Below are 23,761 nucleotides of genomic sequence, written 5' to 3'. Positions count from 1 at the left end.
GTGAATGTGACAACCTTCTCAGTAGCTTTTAAGAAGTAGGGTTTGTGTAGGGTAAGTCACACCCATACACTAGTTGGTTCATCTTGTTTTTTGTTTTATTGTATTTTATGTGTTTGTATGTTGATTGTGCTGCACTTTGGTCTGAATGTGCAGTTGTTAATGTGCTTTATAAATAAATTAAATAAAAAATGTTTTTAAAATTGTACTATGCGTGTCATGCTTTTCCCAAAGAATAGGATTTGTGAGTGGGATGAATGAAGGAAGCAACGCTTGCTCATTTCAGCAAGTTAGACTAGAGGTGTTTATCATGTAGCCTACAGCTGCTTCCATGGTTGGCATTTGATGTTAGTTAACTGTGTTAGCTAGTTGTGATGCTTAGCCAATAACAGGAAAATCAGATAGATAGCAGTAACAAACAGGAAGTCAATTCCTCAGGGTCAAGTACTGGAGTGCTTTCCAGGGTCTGTGTTCCTGTTTTCTGGAGCAGTAGTCAAGTTCAAACAAGTCAAGAAAAACATTGTGGGGGAGTTTGAAAAGGTGTTTTCTTTCCAGTGAATTACAGTAAAAGCAAAGGTGCACTAGAGTCTGTTCAGCATCCATCTATGGGGTATTGTGCTTGCCAATTAAAGGTACTCTAATAAACTGGAAAATGAAAGTTGGCTTGTGCTTGTCTGAGTGTGTCTTTGTTTTCGTATTTTTGGCAGGAGGTTTGTGTGTGTTTAAGAGAAATTCAACAAACTGCCTGCCAGGTCTTTATCTTAAGTCTTAATATACACAAAGCCATCCACCGATGTTCCTGTTTTTCTATTTTTGCAGCTCTCAGACCTAACGTTACACAAATGAGTAGGCTTGATAATTTTGCGATAATGTTGCGAAATGTGTTCTTCATTTTCCAGCCCCAGAATTTATCTATGTTTTGGATAATAATAATAAAGGCTTAAGACATTTCTAAAACTTTCTCACAGGACAGATATGGAAAAACAAAAACATGGGAAGAATCCCCATGATAACAGTAGTAGGCTATAGCCTGTTTCAACAGCTAATGTCACACAACACAAACGTGGCATTACAAATCGAAGACAATAAAACAAAACAAACATTAAACATAACTAATATAAAATAAAATAAAAAAAAACTTCTATTTGAATTTTTTCGATGTTCCTTTAGTAATATAATTTCTGAGATTATTATTATTATTATTATTATACACATATGTAAATCCGTTTTAATAACTTAAAAGATTATTGTTGTTTAATAATTTTTTTATTCGCATAAAGAAAGAATAACGTTGCTCGAGGATTGCATGAGACACTGATAATATTTCTTCCTTTGACCTCAGCGGAGGAGGCGGCAACAGTGTCTTTCTATTGTTTTAATTTTGCAATATTTGTGTTAAAAAAACAATTCTTATGACAAACTGATAAATAATTATCACAAAGAATGTTGATATTTCAATCACGGGACGGCATATTGTCTGTACTGTAACACTGTACAAAGCTGAAAATTACGAATCCCCCCTCCTTGAAGAAATGGTATGCGCGGTTCCTATGCGCTCAAGTCCGTTGTTCTCTCCTACAGTGACTGACTTCTCCTACTATGGAGACTAACAGCAATAGAAATAGTGACAAATCTCAATTCTAAATACCAAACAACGAACATGGCTGCTATAAGGAAAAACAAATCTCCTGTAATGACTGCTTCCGTAAGGTAATTATTGTTTTCCGTCGTTTATTTTAATGCCGGTAATATTATAGGCACAATGTTTTTATTTTAAAAATGACGGTTGCTGCGGATTGCAGGCCAACCGTCCGCGCGCGCCACAACCATTTAAATATATCGTGTCAAAAGAAAGCGTCAGTATAACGTTAGTAAGATGCTAAAATGACCAGTTATTCAATAAAAATTTAATTAGCTAGTAGATAGGCCTAGTTGTCGTTGAGCGCCTCCGCCCACCCCTCAGCGTGAAGTCATTATTCTCGCTTGATTTGTGATCCTCCGAAACACTTCTTCCGTTTCCAAGATGGTGACAGCACAGGAAGACTGTAAACATCCGTTCGCCTGGGTTTTGGTTAAATATGACCCCAAAGATATGGATTTTGCTATGTCTTGATATCAAACGTCGATACATTCAGTAGAACCATTGATATTTGAACTCATTGTCGAAATATATCTAAGTTACGTTAATTTCCCTCAAAATTACGTGTAAGTTACCTAAGTCCATTTTAGCTGCACATTTGGTTTTGAATAGACATATCTAAAAACAAATAACGTTATATTTCTGATAGTGTACAGTTGTAGTGCTTCAGCCTACACAAGCTTTGCCTTATTATAAATGCTCGTGGCCATGAATATGGTGGATTTGGGGCTGGATGACCATCGTCTTGTTTTCACCAACATTCTCATATATAAAGCCCTTTCTTTCTTAAAGAAGAGTTGCCTCTGGACACTTTCAGCACCTTTCTTGATCATGTTAAAGGGAGTAATTCACCCAAATATGAAAATTCTGTATTCATATTGTTGATCCCAAATCCTTTGCAACAAGTTTGTAGTTGAGACATATTTCCATAAACATTTTGAATAATCTTCTCTCAGCAAACAAAAGTTTATAGTGACCACCCAATGACTCCTTTCACAAACCAATTGCAAATTCTTTCTTGAAAGTGTAATCTATTAACGTTAAATATAATCTACAAATAATTATATAATTAATAAAACAAATAATATTTTATTAATGAGTAGGTGCTTGTTTTGTGGGTTCTTAGGCAGACCGTGGCAAACTAGGCCAGTTGGAAACATTTAACTATAATTATCCTTTTTGTATTATGGGTCAATGACGTATAAGGATTTTCAAGAGGCCAATTTTAAAATACAAAAAAAAATAATACCTGTTGCAATTGGTCAAACATTACTTAGAATTTCTTTCTAACAAATAATAATGTTATAGATATAAATTGTTTCATAAAAGTATTGTATACAGTTAACATTTGGGGTCAATAGTTTTTTTAAAGTAATTAATACTTTTATTAATCAAGGACACATTCAGGCGCAGGCTATAATGTTACGAAAGATTCTATTTCAAATAAATGCTGTTCTTTTGAACTTTCTATTCATCAAATAATCCTGACATATAAAATGTATCACAGTTTCCACAAAAATATGAACATTGATAATAATCAGAAATGTTTCTTGAGCAGCAAATCATTAGTGACTCTGGATCACAAAACCAGTCACAAGTCGCACATGGTATTTGTGGCAATAGCCAACAATACATTGTATGGGTCAAAATTATTGATTTTTCTTTTATTCCAAAAATCATTAGGATATTAAATAAAGATGTTTTATATTTTGTAAATGTCCTACCATAAATTTATAAACATTTATTTTTGTGAGTGAATATAGCAATATCGCAGACATAAATGGACAACTTTAAAGGCGATTTTCTTAATGTTTCGATTTTGTAGCACCCTCAGATTCCAGATTTTCAGTTGTATCGGCCAAATATTGTTCTATCTTAACAAATCATACATCAATAGAAAGCTTATTTATTCAGCTTTCATATGATGTACAAATCTCAATTTCAAAAAATTTACCCATATGACATATGAGTGGTTTTGTGGTCTAGGGTTACATATTAGAATGATTTCTGAAGGATCATGTGACACTGAAGACTGGAGTAATGATGCTGAAAATTCAGCTTTGATCACAGGAATAAATTACAGTTTACTATATATTCACATATAAAACAGATATTTTAAACTGTAATAATATTTCACTCTTCTCCTATCAAGGTACTCTGCTCTTGCTGCAGGGTCAGAATTTTTTCGCTTGGCAGTGGCATCTGGTAAAATAGATTAAAATAGTTTAAAATAAATAAATAGGCAATAATAAATACACTACAAATAAATGCAGTATTACTAAACTGAAATTACATGCTCTAATTTTTTATTTTTTTTTCTCATATTGTACAAAGAGTAAACATAAACTGTCTGAAATATATATAAAAAAATATCCCAAATTGCATAAAAATCTACTCCAAATGATACTAAAGTAAAGTACTTTTTTATATAACCCGTCAATTGAATATAAAAGCATAAAACTGCCAATCTAGGACAATATCTATCATTGAAAACAGTCTGCAGTGGTCGCACCACATGATATTTGGTCGCACGATTGGTGCATGATATTTTCAAATTCAGTCATAATTTACAGGCACAGAATTGGCCACCTATACAAAACAAGCTAGCTTGCCAAAAAGGTCACTATGAAATTTATAATAAAAATATATATTTGTAGAAATAACTTTAATATTAGATTTTTTTTGAGGTCATACCACATGACATTCAAATTTGGCAACTACATACCAACCATTACAAAGGTTTATTTTTTTTCCAATTTGAGAGAATTACAAACCTGCTTGCTGCTTCCATGGGTCCTTGGTAAATTGGTTTATGATGTAACTTCCTGTGTTTGAATAGTTTTCAACATGTAAGTCCCAAAATGGTAGTTCCTTGATGGTCGCACCACATGATATTTCATAAAATGGACATCATCGGACAAAGTTTGTTTGTATATTATGATGGAAATATAAATATACATTTTAAAGGATTACAAAACATTTTGGAAATCATGCCAAATAGTGCAGAATATAAATTTGAATAAATTCAGAGTAATTTCAAAGATGTTTTCAAAACAGAAGTTATGGCCGGACGGTCGCACCACATGATGTTTTGACACTTTAAATAACAAAAAAAAAAACAAATAAGTAAAGGTTTTTGAAAAGTTAAAGTGAGTACATACATGGGAGAGGTACTACAAATATGCAGTATCTTTTTAGGCATTTAAACCCATTTTTGCCTGAAAAAATGCAATCGGACAGAAAATGTAGGCGTCACGTCATTGACCCTTATACATATATTAAATATTGATTGAATTAATTAAACCTTTTAGACACGAATTGACCAGATAAACGTCATTCAGCTGCGATTTAAAAAAAAAAAAGTTTTGAAACCAATGTTCAAAACAGTATGGCGTAGTCTCAATTTCTGAATTCACATGGGTTTGATACACATAATATTTTATACAAATAATTGCACACCTTAGAACGTCCATCAACCAATCAGATTCAAGATTTCAACAGCCCTGTAGTATAAGAATCTTTAATGAATGCAATGGCTCTTGTATAAAGAGATTATCAGTTAATAATTACATAAAATTCTGTCTGTTCCTCACAAATAAATCACATGGCTTCAGAACACTTAGATTATAGTGGATGAGTGAGTCATATAAATTACTTTTATGTCCTTATATGGAAAAGAGCTGCATAAAGGTTTGGACGGACATGAGGGTGAATAAATAATGATTTTTCTGCATGAGTCCTATAAGGAGGCCGTCCTTCCTATTTCGAGTAATGCAGTATTATATTGTTTTGTATAGGGTTTCGTTATTTCCTGAACCATGTTCGGTGACTGTAATGCAATGCTGTTTTGCAGCTGCTCCCGCTTACGGCAGGTCCAGGCTCTGCTAAGGGATGATGTTAAAACAGCTCCAGATGGCATCCTTTGCTCCCTGGGTGAGTTAATTAATCAATATCACCTGTGCTTTTTCACTCATGTAGCCTAATCTTTACTCCAAAGAGACAGGTGGAGAGGGCTTGCTCCAGTGAGCCACCTGTAAGTAATATGCTGTGTTTGATTTTTCAGGTATTGACAGCCGCTACAATGGAGGCTGCAGCGAGCTGGCCAGCTACCTTCTCTGTGGCTTGTATAAACACAACCATTTTGACATGGATCAGATCCCAGAGGACTTCCCAGAGGAAGTGTTGGATGGTACGGCAACCTCTCATTCATTAATATTCACTAATAAGCTATTTAATTGCAGTCAGTCATTCTTGGTACTAGGAATGAGCACATTTGTTGTACATCTTTTTGACTTTGTGCTGTTGTATGATTGCTTTTTCCTAGATGTGATCATCCTTATTAAGACAGAGTGTGTCCATCTGTACTGCAACCCAGTGAATTATGGGTACTTGCTTCCCTATGTATCTCACTGGAGGAATCTGCACCTCCATTGTCTGACTGAGACAGAGGTAATGATCTACTCTACTGCACTGCTTTTCATCATCTCCACATCTTTACTAGGGATTGCACCTATATTACAATTTGAGCTGGAAGAATAAGAGGGTATGCATTGACGTCACTTTGCCGCCAGAACACGTCCCCCTCATCCAGACTGAGTGGAAAAAGAGCCTGCTGCCTGACTGGATTTAATAGGGGAAACTGCGAAAACGCGAGTAAAACAAACGATTATTAGTTTAAACTAAAGGATGGACTCGATATAGTGTTCCTTACAACTTACCAAAGATCCAGTGATCCATAGATATTGACATGCAGCCAGGAATCGTGTTTCCTGTCATTTATATGTGCCTGATTTTAACGCCTGGGAAATACATAAAGCAAATTTGCTTGTGAATGCTTTATATAAATACAATATAGGTAGGTCTAAATCCAGGTGATCACTTCATCAAATCGTCCAGCCTTAAAACTTGTATAGTTTTTTATCAGTGTTTATTTAAAAACGTCCAATTATGCAGAATATAAGATGGTAAATATTGACGAGTTGTCAATACAGTGTATAACAATACAATATATAGGGTATGATTTTATCCCTAAATTCAGCATATTCTCTTTTCTGTAGCTTTCGGCAGTCTGTAAAAAATATACCTCATATTTCTTGTCAAATCTAGTTGTACAGTCAATCACAAAGCTTTTTCCCGTTTTAGATGTGTTTTGTGTATTTTTCGCGGCATTCACGCTGAAAACAAATGCTGCCACTCAGTCTTTTTGCCACTTAGTGGGCCTAACCGCAGTTACTCCAGCCGACGGTGATGTCACACACATACTCTCTATAGGCTGACCTTTTTTTTTTTCAATATTGTAGCAGATATTCAAAATTCTATACTATTTTGTCTAAATATAAAAACACACACGTACACATTTAAATGATAAAATATATTAAATAAATTATAATATATATATATATATATATAAATAAATCGTGAGATTTGCTAGAGATTACATTTAACCATTATTAGTGTTCTTAAATATTAAGTTTAAGTGAGAAAGACATCTAAATGTAAATAAAGAGGGGTAATAGCATTTAAACAATCAAATATCTGATCATATATTTCCAATGTTGACTGTCTGTCACACACTCATATTCATCCACTGGTTCATTTATCTCAGATCACCTATTAGTTGGGTTTTTTTTTACCTGTTTTGCTGTTTATTTCTTAGTATGAGGATGAAGAGGTTGCAGAGGAATTTAAGATCTCAAGTTTTGTGTCCATGGTTCAAGACTGCCATTGTATTGGAATCCCCTACAGTTCACATGGTAAGCATGTGATACACCGATGTAGGTATTGAAAAAGTATTGTACTTTTGCCCATCATATTTATGGTTGATTCATATACTCCTTAGACCAAGTTCAGAAGTTTGACATGTTTATGTTGGAGAAATGGCCCATCATTCAGGCATTTGCCTTGGAAGGAATCGGGGCTGGAGGGTTTTTCACCATGAAATATAAGGTTTTGTATTTCTACTCTATTACTTATACATGACTTCATGGGTAGTATATAATTTGTATAATATATAGTTGTGTATATATATATATATATATATATATATATATATATATATATATATATATATATATATATATAACAGTTGTATATTATATAATATGATTGATACTAAAGTAAAGGCATATAAACTAAGACAGCTTTTGTTATTATGTCCTGCAACAAAATTGTTTGTCTTGCATCTTGTAGCTCACAGATGTAAGTCAGAGACTCTGGCAAATCTACAGCAGATTGGACCCAGTGTCTCTAGACTGCCTTCTCAATGAGGTAAAACACTTGCATAGATCAAAGCATGATTGTTTACCTTTCACATGCCCATGCATCCATTTTTTTCTTATACAAGAGTGGGTGTGATATTCTCTCACAGGACCTTCAGCTGTTCGAAAGACAGTGGAGCTGTCTGTTCTCCAGTATGGAAACTGAGAGTGCACTGTCCATGCAGGAGCTGTCAGAGGCCCAAGTTGCAGAGGTACTGTTTGTAATATTATCACTACCATAATTTTGCAACAATTTAAAATCTAAATTAAATATCAAAGTTGGTTTATTTACTTTCAGGTGAAGTCACATAGGTTGCATGAGCTGGAAAAAAATGTGTTAACCAAATGTCAAATAGCTATTTAGGCATTGTAGTTTCCACAAATGTCTACAAACTCAAATTTAGGGCTCCCGTCTGGTTTTTAGCCATTTCATGTGGCTGTAACAGTCACTGAAAATAATGTGGTGGTGATGATTCATTGTATGATGCCTAATCTCATTTTCTGTGTCTTTCAGCCTTTCAGAACGTATTATTCACATGGTCTTATTTCCAGCAATATCACAGACAAGAGGTATTTCCATATGATACGGTAGCTCTTATTTCCAAGACGTTCTGGAGGAATTATTTCTTTGTAAGGCATATGATGCATTTTACATTGTTTGTACTGCAGTAAAAGCAGGCAGCCATTCGTTTTGTTTGGGAGTCACTCTACTAAGGAAGATCTGGAGAACTACTGTTTCACCTTTCCCTCTGAAGGCCACCATATCCGCAACACAAGCCCTGCTGGGGGTGTTGCAAAACACATGGTGAGACAGCGCCACACAGCGGCATGATGACTCGGCCCTCAACTTACATCAATTCCTTTCCTTCCTTTATGTATTTTTATTCATACAACAGTTTGATATCTCTCTCACAGCTGCTGCAATGTGTGGCTCCTAAAGGGCCACTAGCCTGCGCTCGAACCTATTTCTTTGGAAGCACACATGTCCCATACTTGGGTAAGTGTACCTCTGGAGGATGTCTTTAATGAAATCATTTTCAATTTCTCTGCACTGTGTGATGTTTGCTGTTTTTGTTAATCCAACAGGAAATGACAAAACCCAGCAGAAGAGCACAGATCTCCAGTAAGTTCTCCAATCGTGCTTTGTACCGTGTTTTGATCAATGGATTGCTACTAAATTTAGACCTGTTGTGTTACAGGCTGCTTTCACATATCTACTCAGCTGCGGTTCAGTCTGTACTGGCAGGAATCAAATGTTTCTCTATCAACTCCAGTGATAGAAAGGTAAAATGACACTCTCAGAACTGTGACGAACATTAATGTAGGATTTACATTAAACGTAAATTTTATTTACCAATAAAATAAAAAGGCAACTTAAGATGGAAGAGCAATCTTTGAATGTGGGTAAATTTTTTTTCCATTTCAGAAATAGCCTTCTGATAACTATAACCATAAAGTTTTAAAAACTCCAAAGGTGCGGTCGCATTAGCAAAATTTTGCGGCAAAAAAGGTATATTGTTCATTGTCAAGTGTAGCGATGCATGAAGCATAGCTCACACAGAAGTCATTTTCAAACCATGCAGCTTTCTGTTAGTCAAAAAGTGAGTCTGTGACGAACTTTAACAAACCCTGCAAAGTCTGCATGGGAACATCTTTCACCCTCAAGAAATTCCACATCGCATGGATTCCTATTAGGATGACTGGATTTTACCCATGAAAATTCGCTGAACAACTGTAAATGTGATCGCACCTTACGAGAACAGTGGAGTGGAGTCCATGCCACAACTAAAACACTAATGACACAGAGGAATGATATTGTTGAATTATTGCTGGAACTACTTTCAGAGAGAATTCATATAATAATGATAAAAAACATTAACAGCCAATCAAATTCTTTCCTACTTTATAGCACATGCTGCAGTGTTCTGGTTGTGTGGATGCTATATAGCTATCGTTATAGTTTTCATTCTTGGTGTGAATGGGCCTTTTATTACAGTCAATTTATGATGCCATCATTATGGGTATAGAAATATTCCTCAGGTTATTATTATAGTAAATGATGTACACATTTTTTCAAGGCAAAGGATGTAGCAGAACAAACGTTTCAGCTGGCCTTGGACAATTTTGGGTTGATTCAGTACAAGGGAGCTCTCAGGTATGCAACTCACACAGAAATCACACTCTGTGGCTATAAAAAGGCCCAGAAGAAATCTGAGGAGACTTTATTTATTTTTTTGCTGTATTTTCTGAACTGGTTTAGCAATGAATACTATGATTGGATTTAAACATTATCAAATTTGTTGAACAGCTGAGAGCACTATTTTCTTATCAGAAGGTGAAGTATGATCAAATTATCCAAAATGTTATTAAAAACACTAGGGGAACACAAGATAATGCGTAGAACTGCCAGACGTTTCAGTTGGCGTTCAAATCTGGCATTCAATTGGCGTTCAAATCTGCTTAACTCTCTCTGGGGTTCTGAGCATTCAGATCACTTGTGGGCCTTTTCTATAACACTGGTTACTAAAATTGATGTAATGTGAGAATTTTCTGCTTGCATTGTGAATAGAGAATATACTTTGTCTACTTAATTTAGGTCCAAAGCTGTGTTTAGCATACAGGCTGTCAATAATGAGGGAACGTGAGTTTCTATACACACACAGCTATTCCCTTCACATATTACACTGTATTATACACTTTCCATTTTCTGTTCTTTCAATTGGTTTATTTCGTATTTCATAACTGATATAAAAGATAAACAATCTTCGTTTACACAGAATCATTCCCCTCAGTGATGAGGACAGTCGCTTTCTGGTAAAAACTGTGAGTAAAAACTTTAAGCCCAGCTGCAGCTTTTCATTGTACGGCTGACTAAATATTTTCATTGTACAACTGACAAAAAATGTCTGACTTCTTCACAGGCATCCATGATGGTGTATGATATCCCAGATCCCCAGTGTGGAGGAAACCTAGGATCAATAGTTTTCTCTGAATCCTTTCTAGAGTCCAGCGTTTACATTCAGCAGAGAGGTAAGAATCCATTTAGTGACTGTATTCAGTTAAATGTCTGTGGTGTTTTTAATGTACCTTAAGACAAACCATGTGCAAATTCATCAGTCAACACTATTGCTGAGTATTCTTTTCTTAAAAATGGTACACCAACTAACCTTTTAAAGGAACACGCCGACTTTTTGGGACTTAAGCTTATTCACCGTATCCCCCAGAGTTAGATAAGTCCATACATACCCTTTTCATCTCCGTGCGTGCCGTAACTCTGTCTGACGCACCCACCGCTAGCCTAGCTAGGCACTGGAGGTAAACGGCTCCAGCTAGCATACTGCTCCCAATAAGTGACAAAATAACGCCAATTTGTACATGCTGTGAATAGGAAAATGTTGGCGTTATTTTGTCACTTTAATGGGAGCAGTATGCTAGCTGGAGCGGTGGGTGCGTCAGACAGAGTTACGGCACGCACGGAGATGAAAAGGGTATGTATGGACTTGTCTAACTCTGGGGGATACGGTGAATAAGCTTAAGTCCCAAAAAGTCGGCGTGTTCCTTTAAGTGCTGAAAAACTGGACTTGTGACTGCAAGGCATCTCTTCTTCTGCAGATGGCGCCCTTTCCTCTGATAGCTGTTTCACTGTGCTCACCTCCTCAGTTCCTCGCTATGTCTGCTGGCTGGTATAGTGCACTCATTTTCTCTCTCTACATGTACAGAGATCATTTTTGATTAAATGCTGAGTTAATTGATTAATTAACTTCTGTGTGTTATAGGTAGATGAGGCTGATGTGCGAATGTCTGAACAGGCTCAGCATCTTCTGAAGGTGAAGTTTCACAATGCAGTGGTTTGGCAAAACATAGAAGCTCCTCCCTCATGCTGTTCTAACTCCTGTATATGCTTTAATATCTGTGTGTGTAAAAACAGGAAGAGGATGGTACGTGTTTGGGCATTCCTCTTACTGTGAGAGACTCTGCCTACATGTTCTCCAACAGCCTGCTCTCCACACCGGAGGAAGGTCAGATGTCACCTCTATTGGAAGGTCATCGATTCAAGTAGTCCTTGTGAACAGGCAATAATGCTTTTGTAATGTTTTTATTGTCTTGTAGGGAAGCTGGTGTTTTTCTCTGAGGGTATCCTGTTTGTACATCCACATTATGGCTCCATCACACTTTCTATGAGTCACATCAACACAATTAAACTCTATGATGGGGTGAGCAATGTTCTCATTCATGATATATGGGGTCAGAAGGATGCAACTTGATCAAAAGTGACATTTACAATTTCTATTTCAATTTTCAGCTTTACCATCACAGGAATAAATTACATTTTAAAATATATTAAAATAGAAAACAGCTATTTTAGATTGTAATAACATTTCAGAATTCTATTGTCTTCATTGTATTTTTTTATCAAATAAAAATAATGTAGCCTTTGATGGTTTTTGATTAGTCTCTTATTCTTTCAATTTTCTATTTTCTACGATATGCATATATTATCAGTGATGTGTTTATATTGACTAAATGTATATAATGTTTTTTTCCCTCACAGGGCTCTCTGTCTGATATTTCAGTGCTGTTCATAGAGTATCAGACCTCTCTGCTTCGACACCTTCCATTCTCTTTACACAGCACTGAGCTCTCTCTGGCCATCGCTGTACTTCCCAGAACCAAGAGCTACAAAAGCTTCTATTCACAGGTGCTCACACACACATACATATGCAGGTGGAACATTTAGGTTTCTGTCGTCCTGCAGAGTTGTTGTATTCTGTTTAGTGTTTGGTTGTAAATGAGTCGTGATATGATTTGCAGGTCCTGCCAGCTTGGCATAAGTCAGACTCTGGACTGAGAGTGCAGCACGTCCTCCATGATCAGCTGAGCCCTGAGCACAAGAGCATGTGAGATAACACTTCATTCTGCATTAGCTCAGCCAACAGCATAGGGCCTGATTTGTTAAGATCTTATTTTGTGCTTGAGCCCAGAGGTATCATGATGTAGCATATGATGGTATCCGATGACGTGTTTCCTCTCAGGTACTTCAGGCTGTTTAAGCTTCATGAAACACATTCTCCAGCGGCAAACAGCCACAGAGCTGTTCTGAAGACTGCTTATCCACAGCTGCCAGAGCAGGACAGGTAACACACATACACAAACATGTACACAAATTGACCTTGTACTATCCAGGAATGATGTGGCAGAATGTCAAGCGATAAATCAACTTATTTCTTGTTAATCTGAACTTTTGACTTAACAAGCTATGACTATGACAAGTCACAAGACATTTTACTGATTGCTTGGTTTTTGTCTGTGTCAATATGGTCCAAAAATCTGTCAATTTGCATTATATTTAATGTAAGTTAATATATTATAATATATTTTTTTTCTTATTGATTTACGTCAAGTTTGTTGCTTTTCTTATGTACATTGGTGTTCAGGTTTCTACAGCATTTTGCCATCAGCAGTAGCGTGGGAGAAGAGTCTGTCTGTAGCGACCACTTGTCTACTGTGTTTTCAGACACTGTGCCTGAAAACACCATACCTGAATCCAACAAAAAGGTGAAGTGCATTTGTATACACGGAACACAGTCATACATAATCTAGCCGACAGGTCATGCTGGAGGAAACAGACCATATGAATAATAATAGATAAATGTGTTTGTGTGTGTAGGTGGTCCTCACTATCATTTCAGGCTTGCCGGGCAGTCATAAGAAGAATCTGTGTGATTTTTTGATGAAAGTGAATCAAAATAGCACCAGGTGAGAGATCATGATGCCATGAACTATCATTATAACTATACTAATACATTTAAAATTGGATGTGGGAGATTCCTAGTGAGCGATGTTTATGACTTTAATATGTTTTGCTGTACTACCATTGGAAGATGATTCAAACCTAAATGCAATTTGTACTTTGTGTTCTGCTGAACTCTTTAAGTAGAAGGTTGGAAATTGTGACTTTCTGAGTTCAGTGGAAAGTATTTTAAATCATGGTGCACAAATTACTATCTTTATTCTCCTAAACTGAGTACTGTTTGATTGTTAGGTGGGAGGTGTTTTGGCCTTCTCTGGAGGGCTCTGAGGATTTCAGTGCATCACACCTTCAGCGGTTCCTGAGCAGTCTTCTGGCCAAACAGAGGGGCACAGATGTGAACTCATCCAGAGTTCTGCTGCTTATACCAGGGTAAGATAGACATGAACACTGGCTCAGAACCTTTTGATGTGCGCATTGAGGATCACATTTATTTAAGTCGCTCACTATGTATTGAGAAACAATTAAATTAACTGATCATTGTTTTTATGACATGAGTTTGTGTGGTTATGTGTTGTAGGTACACTGATGTGCTGGATGTAATCCAGGCAATCACGGCTCATCCAGACCCACAGGTTCACAGCCAAGTGACAGTGGGTGCCGTCTCAGCCTGTGTCAACCCACTCACATCCTTCATCAAACACAGGCAAGAGTATTTCCACATTCATAGTGTAAATGCTGTAATAAGAATTATATGTCATTATGCAGTTATATACAAGTCACTAAAGGGCCTGTTAACACACTGTAATTTCCGTTGGTTGATGTCATGTCTGAAGCTCTCTGAAACTGCTGTTCACAGGCTTCTCTTCCCCAAACTCCTGGAACAGTGCAGTCAGGGTGAGTTTCTCTCAATATGGTGAGCGTATTTGTGCATGTTGTAGAACAGATGATCAGATCTGTTTCTGGTGTGGGGTCATATCATGTGGAATAAAAATTTTCTTGGATCTTTAGAGAGAGAATGTTCTTTGTACTATGAAACCTATTATAAAAAAACGTGAAAGATTAAAATGAGACTGTCTGGGCACATTTACAAATAAACAATGCAACTTTCTATAGCCGCTTTTCCTCTGTCAGACCAAACGGTTCTAAGAATGGTAAGGAACGGTTCCAGTTGTATTTCCACTTGAGCCTGGTATGGCATGATTACAAACCGTTCTCGTACCAGAACCATGCTGGTAGAATGCGTTTAGTGACTGCGCAACTCAGGATTTGTCACTTGTCTGTTGCCTGGCTACCAGTTTCTCTGTAGCTGGCTAAGCATGCTATTTGAGCTAAGTAAACACAAATTAATAAAATTAAAAGAAATATCCATAAATTTCCTCCATAACGCAGTCCCTATTTACGTCTCATATAATTTGTAAACTCTTGTGTTACCAAGGCAATGACCGACACATTTGTATTGCATTCCAAAGAGCTCTGTTATCAGTCCCACAGTGGAAAATGAAACCATATCTGTGCCGGCTGGCCCTGAACAGCACGGAATGGAATGGTTAAGTGAAGAGAATGGTTTGGCCCGACGGTGGAAAAACTGCGTATGTCTGCGTGTTCCTCTGAAGAATCCCATGATTAGAAACAAGCGTTATTTTTAACAACGTCCCTGATCATTTTCGTCTGATATGAAAAGTATCAATCAAGCTGTACTGTAGTGTTTGAAGACAGTGAGGCATCACCAATGTGCCCTTAATTAAAGCAGCCTCATTTAACCTCAGCACTTAAGGGGAATTGCCCCTGTAATAAGTGCACTGATAAAACATCTGTTATATGATTCCTTATATGAGTTTCTGTTTTAGGTGTTGTCAGCAATGTTGTCTTCACGGGTTTGACTACTGAGCAGAAGCACCCACTTCTCAAACACATGCAGCAGCTGATCCGTGCAGCCAATCCCAGAACTGCATTTATCTTAGCAGAAAAAGGGGTGGTTCGAAGGTTTGTACAATGATAATTCCTCTGACATACACTCTAACTTAAATGTAATGGTAATTTTGAATGTTTTTTTTTGTATTGCAGGACTGAAGACATAAGTCTTATTCTGGATGTCAGCAGTTTCTCACAGTCTCATATGATCAATGCACGATACCTTCTGTATCCTGGCTGGTAATAGTCTCGTTCTCTCCTCTTCTTAGTATGTGTGTGTACATACAAGTGGATGTTTAACTATACTGGACTATACTGTATATTGTTTCAGGTGGGAGGGCCGGTTTGTGTCTGGAAGTGGAACTTTGTCTATTTCTCAGCATCGTATTGAGTTCAGTCGTCCATTAGAGAGAGCGTTATTTCTGCAGCGCTGCAAAGGTAAGCATCTTTTTGTGTGTTTATTTATCGTCATCAATAAGACTGTCACAATCATGACATTCTGGTTTGTTGATTATTTGTATTACAAATAATTAGCCAATTGTCTTTTTTTCTCATTTCACTTGTAGTGTAACTTACACATACACACCTTAATTGAATCACACCTTAATACAATATGTTTGATTTCCTTTGTAAATAAATATTGCACAGAGCACTGTTGTTATTAACTAAAAAAAGACCACTGAAATTGTTTTCATTAATTGAAATGGAACTTTCAAAAATATAAATGTTTGATTAAAAATAAAAATGAAATAAACGAAAATTGGAAATTGATTGCCTTAGCAACAAACTGAAATAGATTAAATTACTTATTTGAATTAAATTACTACTGCTAAAACTTAAATAGAAATATATTTTAAAAAATAAGCAAAAACTATAGAGTAAACGTATACTACAAAAAGCAAAAGCATACAGTAAACATTACTAAAACATGAACAACATTATTAAAACAAACAAAAATTTAAATGAAAACTGAAATGTTAAAAATAGCAGCTAATTCAATATATTATATAATGCTACAGTATGTAAATAATACTAAATTATCACTGGCACAGAGTAGAATGACATAAAGAATAATAAGTAAAATATTTATTTTATTATTTCCTAAATTCTTCACACAGCATTGTCTGGTCTGGATAAAACCCTCAAATTTTCATTTTGCACAAAATGTATTTATTTATTTAAAGATTAAGAATGTAAATTGGGTCAGTTGCAGTTACAAGCAGAATCTCTTGAGATGGTCTGAATTCTCGCATAATGCACATTAATGCATTGAGTAAAAAAAAAATATTTTAAAGTGAATATGCCATTAAATGCACATTTTACGTCTCTTTTCAAAGTAAAAACAACTCACTCTGTCTCGGTTTCTTTTCTCAGCTCTGAAGTCCTCTCTCAAACCTAGCCCTTTCACAGGAAACATCTATCACATCAGTGGGAAAGTGCTGTTCTCTGGTAGGGCAATCTGTTTTCATCATCTCCTGCTAGATCTGCGTTTGTTTTATGGGAAATACAGTGTGACATAGTCAAGAATCAACTAAGATTGTTTATATATATATATTGTTTGATTCCAGGATGTCTCTTGCTCTGGTTTTGTCTGTGTAGTTAATGTATGATTTTCCTATGAGAAGTAGTAGGCAGGGTGCCTGTGGGGTAACGCCACACGGTAGGACTCTCACCTCTGAATCCTCAAAGTGATGTGGCCTGCACACATCTATTCTCACTTTTTTTTTCTCAGTCGTTTCTTCCTGTAGTCACGTTTTTGGAGGTTTTTTTTGTGACTGTCCTCTGTTCCTTTGAATCTGTGGTGTAGTTGCATGGAGAGAGTGGGCAGATTGACAGAATGGAGAGAGCTGAGTGATTTAATAGTGCCTGAGTTACAGCACGCTAGATAGTGTAGTTCATTTAGGACCCGTACGGTCCGAACACCATCTGTGATGCCTACTTATCCCCATTAATCATCTGTGTTTTGTTATGGAAATCTTTTAAATATTAATATATTATATAATTTTTTTTTTTTTTTTGGTGCCTACGTTTGGTTTGTTGTGTGATTTTTTTGTTTTCAGATCCCTGTAAGTTTTTGTAACATTTTCTTAACATTCAGTGCATTGCGTTCAGTTGTTTTCAAGTTTGAGTCCTTGCTTGTTTGTAGAGTGCAGAGTTGTAGTCCACACTGCAGAGGAGTGATTGATGGGATGGATGGCTGTTGGCACGCCATGCTAGACATAGCTCCGTCTGATGACATGCTTGATAAATTAGTGTGCAGCATGTTGGACTCAGTGTGTGTGTGTGTGTGTGTGTGCGTGTGTGTGTATCTGACTGCATTTGGTGTCTGTTTTCACTGCAGACAATGACAGACAGATGGAGGTAAACTGTAACTCTATCAGTGGGAATGTGACCGTTGCCCCCGATCAGGGGACTCACCATGGCCCGCGGACAACAAACAACTGTTATCTAATGTTTCACGGAGTGGGGCTCACCCAGGAGGGGCTGAAAGACTGGCTCCGGCATTGTGCCAAACAGGTAAATTCTCATAGGTTGGACCAGGTGGAATCCGCGGCCTTCTTTCAAATTTTCTGCCCTAATTTTGTGTGAGGTCAAACAGTAAAATGTTTGCTGAGAGCAACTACATTAGTAGCATTATAGAGAGATATAGAGAGATGGAGATTTTATGCAATCATGCGAGGGTTAGGGCCTGAAAATATCAGTGTGTTTGTGTTTCACAGAAAGTGCTAAAGAAAATCAAGAAAAATCAGAGGACGCTCACTCCACAGGAGATCAAATACATTCACGTGAGTATACACACTCTTGCACGCCTTTGTACGTCACCAAAGCGGATGCTGCTTCGGTGGTTTAAATACTTAAGTACTCATTTTATGTGTCTCTAGATGAAAAGGCACCTGGATCCTCTCCCTTCTGGTTACTTCTACAACGGTCATCACTTTGTCAGTTTCTTTGGAGAAAAGCAAAACTTCCATCCTCGTATCTTTTAATTCTGGTAACTTGTTAACCAGGTTAAAAATGTCAATTTCATGGTGGTAAAATTTTCTTGGTTACTCTACCGTACAAAAGTTTAGGGTCAGTAAGATTTTACTCGGTTATCTCTTTTGAAAAGTTGAACAAAGTTAAACCAGATATACTGTAGTTTTAGAGTTTTTAGCAAAAATAAATTGTAAACACCTTTCAATTTAAGGCTTCACCTTTCTCGCCATGAAAATAGCCACAGAAGCTGGCATGGCATTAAAAATAAACAAACATTCAGCAAGGATGCATTAAATTGGTCAAAATTGACAAGGACCTTTATAATAATGTTTCAAAATATTTCAAATAAATGCTATTCTTTTGAACTTTCTATTCATCAAATAATAAGAAATCAGCATATTAAAATAATATCTGAAGAGTCATGTGACTCTGAAGAATGGAGTAATGTAATAATATTTCACAATATTTTACTTATTGTACAATATTTTGTATTGTATTTTTGATCAAATAGATGCAGCCCTGGTGACCATAAAAAATCTTACTGACCACAAACTTTTATTTTATTTTAATGTCTACACACTGCAATAGAAGCACGCTGTCGAGAACCACAGATAATCATTTTTATCCGATAAGAAGGCTAAATGTTTAATCAGAAGGAGTTTTGAAAAAAAATGACGCATACAGCTAAGCTTTCATTTTAAGCGTATTACTGTAATGCATTTATACAGACTGAGGCATCAGTTCAAATTATTGTGAGCTGTAATCGACAGTGTTAAAACTAATATCGAATATCGACAGTATTGAATATTACTGTGTTTGACAGAACTAATGTGTTCGTGTGATGCTGTGTGTTGTGTTGCCATTACATGTTGATTCCTTACATGTGTGTATTCAGTGATGGATCAGTTCATTGATCAATACGTGCACGACGCCAATAAAGAGATTGAGCGCTTCAACAGAGAGGTGGACCTGCAGCCACACGCTGACCTCTTCGACCCCTAATCCCCTCATCTGACAAATTCACTTTCCGGGGAGAGGGAGGGGGGGGGTCACTTTACAATCACTAACGTCCACTATCCAATTACCCACACAAAACCGTCCATTTCACAAGTTAGAATGAGGGATTTGCTGTTGAGGGATGAGGAGGATTTAGCTCACAGTCAGGGAGAAATATCACAGCCTAATGAGAGATCCTTTACCCAGCATACCATGACAGTAAATAATACTAGCACCCTGAGAAAGCTGAAACGCTGTTGTGCAAAGCAGCAATGCGAAAGCCTGTGTAAAGGGCTCACAGATGTGTCAAAACAATCCTGTTAAGAAAATAAATTGTCTCTGTATTACCAAATGAAAGTTAAACAGAAATTAGATATATAAAAAATAGAAATTAGCTCATATATAAAGGATTTCCAGATCGTTACGCTCTTTGCAGCGTGCATGCTGTAGTGGCGAAGCTCCCTGCGGTGAAGGTTGTCCTACTGTAATTCCAGTGCCTAGCAGACATATTGAGCTGAATCGTAATGAAGTTTGTCAGTGAGGCTGAAAGTGATCAAACAGAAGGCTCATTTCCAGCCGTGTGCATCTGGAAAGGCAGGTGCACTGCACCTGCCCTCAGTCAGCCTCTGTCAATCCATCGACCCCTGCTGTGAAGAGCAGAGCTGAGGATCTCTCATGTGCTGCACTTGTCTTTTCAGCCATTCTGAAGCGATTAACTGACACAGCGGTGCTTCAAGTCACACCATTTTAGGATTTAGGAGGGTTAGGATATCAGGGGTTGATGGAGGATTTATTATTAGGAGTTCTAATGTGTTCTTAATCAGATTGACTATTTGATGTTGGGTTCGTATAGCACCAGGAATCAGTTTGGTGTGTTAAACCTTTGCTTGCCGAGTGTGCGCTGGTACAAAGGCATGGCAGAAGCAGAATTAGTGTGCATATATCACCCCTGTACTGTACTAGATCTGTACCGTTCAGTATTACGGTCATATTTTAGCTCTATCCTGGGGTGTGTGTCATTCTATGCATGTTTACTTTGACTAATCACTCACAGCAGGAGAGCAGCAGTGTCTTTTACATGTTTACTCACACATTTGACCTTTTGTCTGTAAGACAAGCCTTAAAAGTAATGCTTTTTAAACGATTACGGCACCACTAAAAGAGCAGAGAGATGCACTTCCAAAGAAACTCGGACACTGCTGGTCTCTTCTGTGCTGCAATATACTGTACCGGTGTTAATACACTACATGGTTAGCAGCTCTTTCACCAAGCCATATTCACTTTTTGGTCAGAGTTACTGTGGAGATTTATGAGCTACATAGTGCTAATGTTGCTATGAGCTTTTTTTAGTGTTCATTTTGAGATTTATAATATAGTAACTTTGCCTTTTATGTCTCTTGACACTTCTGTACTTGGTCAGTATGCAAATGCAGTTTTACTCAAGGCCGCCCTGTTGTGAACAAACTCTGAAAGGACGTTGCTGAGGTGTAGATCCGCGCTAAACCAAAAAGCAAAGAGAATCCGACTACTCGCTAATAGGTGACAGAGCCTCAGAGGTAACCTGTCACTTCACGAGTGCTGAAACACAATCACCGATGTGCCGCGCTCACACACACGCTCATTTAGCTCGTGGTGTTGCCATTAGTCGGGTTCTACACAGCAGCTGTCCTTAAAGGGTACAGGGCTACGAAACACTTATATAATATGTAGTTCAAAGTAGCGGCCATTTTTAGCACATACTATCCGCATGTGTTAAGATGTCTTATCAATTTCTATTTATGCTAACAGAAATGCCTTTCACCAAACTGGAACAACCAAGAAAGAAATTGCTAGAGTTCGATCTATTTTTCATATTGGAAAAACGTGATTTATCTTCGCAAATTCTATTTTTCTAATGCTGTGAAATCAATTAAATTGGAGCCAGATGATAGTATTCCTCAGGCGAAGCAGATTCTCTCCTGTGACAGATATTTGGCTGCCGCTGCAGAGTCTTGGCAGAGAGCAGGGGCATCCCCAGGCAGAGCCAAGCACCAGTGTTGGTGAAAGGATAGAACAATTGTTTGTCTATGTTAGTGTAAAGGGCCAGTAAGGGTCTGCTGAGTAACAGGAACGCACTGGAGGGCCACCGTGTAAAACTCAAGTCAACGAAAAATTCTTGTCTTAGACTTTGGCTGATGGATTTAGAAGCTTTTTGTCATAGATGAACACTAAGAATCTGGCTTTTGCTCCTCACACAGACGACTCTAGTGAGGCCCTCCAGAGGCACTTCCTGGTATTGTGGGCTTGAACCCCCTCTGGCCCGCACAGCTGTGCTCATCGAGCTGAAGTTAGAGGAATAAAACAGAGTTTGGTGGAAAGATTTTTGACATTAATGTCAAGGATAATCTTAAATTAGTGGCTTCAATGCTATTCAGATAGGAGGGATAGATTTATGTCTTTTTCGTTTTGCTTAACACAAACCGTTCCAAAAGGTTAAAAATAAGCACTTTTTATTAGATAAATATTCAGACTTTCAATGTTCACTGAAGGCTTGTTCCTGAGTCCTGACCAAAACTTTTATCTTGTCCCTAAAGCTGATAAAAAAAATGTAATAGCCAACCAGAAGCTGGTCATTCAGACAGCACATGTCTCGTGTTCTCAGGTATCTAGTAGAGTAGGTAACACCAGCATAGAAGTTTTATTTCAAACGTCTTTCACAACCGGCCTACATTTGGTGCGTTATTTTGTGGATGATGTGCTGTGCTTCGAGGGCCACAGTAGAATTAGGACAAGCTAAAGGGCTAAATAATTTCCAGTTGCTGCTGGCTGGCAGGGGACAAGCCTGAAAATTGAAATAGCTAAAAATAGGTATTATTAGTTAAACGTTATTTGCACAAAGCTAAACATGCACCCATAAGGTCTTGTGTTGGCGTTATGGGGAAACATTGGACCTTTTTGACTCGGAGGGAAAATGTGGAATTCAAATAGATTCACCAATCTTTACCTCAGTTTCAGAATATCCAGTGCTCGGAGTTCATGATATCTTTGATATCTTCTTTAATGAACAATATTTCAGTTGGTTCTACTTGAAAAGTGCCAAAAGTTCTTAAATAACTTTTTTTTGTTTTGTTTTTTTTTGTTTAAAGGGGTTAAACAAAAGTTTGTGAAAAATCTAAATTTTAAGTGTTGTTTGCACAAAACTACTGTAACTCGTGTTTTCTCCTGTGACTGATGCTTTTTTTTCTAATATATATGGTGTATTTATGACAAAATAACACATTAAAATATTTATAAGCTACTTCCGTTCCGTTTGGTGGGTTATTTGTATTGTCTGTCATTCATATTGGTCTATTCAGTGAAACATGCTGGCAACAAACATCTTCAGACAAAAGCAGCCTGGAAGAGAAGTGTGTTTGTGTGTGTAAGGTTATCAACTCAGCAGTGGATTTGTCACATGGTGATAACATCTTTAAGGATGCCAAACCCTGCTTAAACGCTAATCTCCGGGGCCTGCAACAACAGAATCTATTTATAACCTTTGCATGTGTATCTGTAATATGTAATCGAACACGTTTGTGTGTCAAATTGAAGCCTACCACACACATCCTTTTCCTGGCCTTCACTTAGGGTCCCTGCCTGCCCCACCTTCCAAAATTCTGGTATTCAACCCACTGTGGCTCTAACGCACCCAAAGGATCTACACACACGTCCCAGCCCAACCTTGGCCATATATACAGCCTGCGTTCTGCTCTAAGGTGGGTTCAAAACAATGCGCTCACCCTCTTGCAGATACAATACCCACATTTCTTTCAACTTACATCAGGCTCCCTTCATCTCTCCCTGGAGACGGTACCCACCCTTTGCACACATAGCAGCCATTGTTTCTCACTGGCCAGTGGGACGAGTTCAAGGTTTCATTTCTGATGCACTGGTTGTTATGACTGCATCATGCATACCCTACTAAGGCCTGCTTATATCCCATGGCTCCTCATAGTGGGGTAAAGAGAGATTTTGGCACTGGGTGCTTGATCCAGACCCACATTGGGATGTTGGGCAGAATGTACATCAAACCATCTGTTTAGAGTAAAATATATTTTTACATTTATAGCATTTCAAAGCTTTTTATTTTTAAAGCAAGTTTAAACCTTTGTTGCATAAATATATATGAGAATACAATTTGATTAAGATTTACGCAATTGGCAGATACTGACTTCAAGCTGTAAAAAGTCATGCATTCCTTGGGAATCAAACCCA

At 37.3% G+C, this 23,761-nt stretch overlaps 1 protein-coding gene across 1 annotated transcript; it reads left to right on the top strand.

Annotated features, from left to right (window-relative positions):
• The first annotated feature begins 1,532 nt into the window (after positions 1-1,532).
• Positions 1,533-22,805, top strand: dnaaf9 (dynein axonemal assembly factor 9). The gene is made up of 37 exons (XM_084391188.1): positions 1,533-1,707; positions 5,490-5,569; positions 5,700-5,825; positions 5,961-6,085; positions 7,293-7,389; positions 7,476-7,582; positions 7,826-7,903; positions 8,004-8,105; positions 8,408-8,463; positions 8,563-8,698; positions 8,809-8,890; positions 8,980-9,016; positions 9,093-9,177; positions 9,972-10,048; positions 10,490-10,534; positions 10,671-10,716; positions 10,815-10,923; positions 11,506-11,576; positions 11,670-11,720; positions 11,822-11,912; positions 12,004-12,107; positions 12,446-12,592; positions 12,706-12,791; positions 12,927-13,028; positions 13,329-13,449; positions 13,562-13,650; positions 13,937-14,074; positions 14,223-14,348; positions 14,502-14,539; positions 15,493-15,628; positions 15,710-15,796; positions 15,888-15,994; positions 16,931-17,005; positions 17,898-18,073; positions 18,277-18,342; positions 18,439-18,532; positions 19,428-22,805. Exons 1-37 carry the CDS (start codon positions 1,658-1,660, stop codon positions 19,532-19,534), a joined length of 3,450 nt encoding a protein of 1,149 aa, XP_084247314.1. The 5' UTR covers positions 1,533-1,657; the 3' UTR covers positions 19,535-22,805.
• The last annotated feature ends 956 nt before the right edge of the window (positions 22,806-23,761 follow it).

This window comes from Rutilus rutilus, assembly GCF_951802725.1.
Source record: "Rutilus rutilus genome assembly, chromosome: 20".
NCBI classification, from domain to species: Eukaryota; Metazoa; Chordata; class Actinopteri; order Cypriniformes; family Leuciscidae; genus Rutilus; species Rutilus rutilus.
This window is presented reverse-complemented; position numbering and strand designations above follow the sequence as displayed.

Excerpts from the sequence above, each read along its gene's own strand:
- dnaaf9 (XM_084391188.1), top strand. The coding sequence starts at position 1,658 with ATGGCTGCTATAAGGAAAAACAAATCTCCTGTAATGACTGCTTCCGTA. Across the intron at positions 8,464-8,562 it reads AGCAATATCACAGACAAGAG|TAAAAGCAGGCAGCCATTCG; the intron begins GTATTTCCATAT and ends TTTGTACTGCAG. Across the intron at positions 10,717-10,814 it reads GTCGCTTTCTGGTAAAAACT|GCATCCATGATGGTGTATGA; the intron begins GTGAGTAAAAAC and ends ACTTCTTCACAG.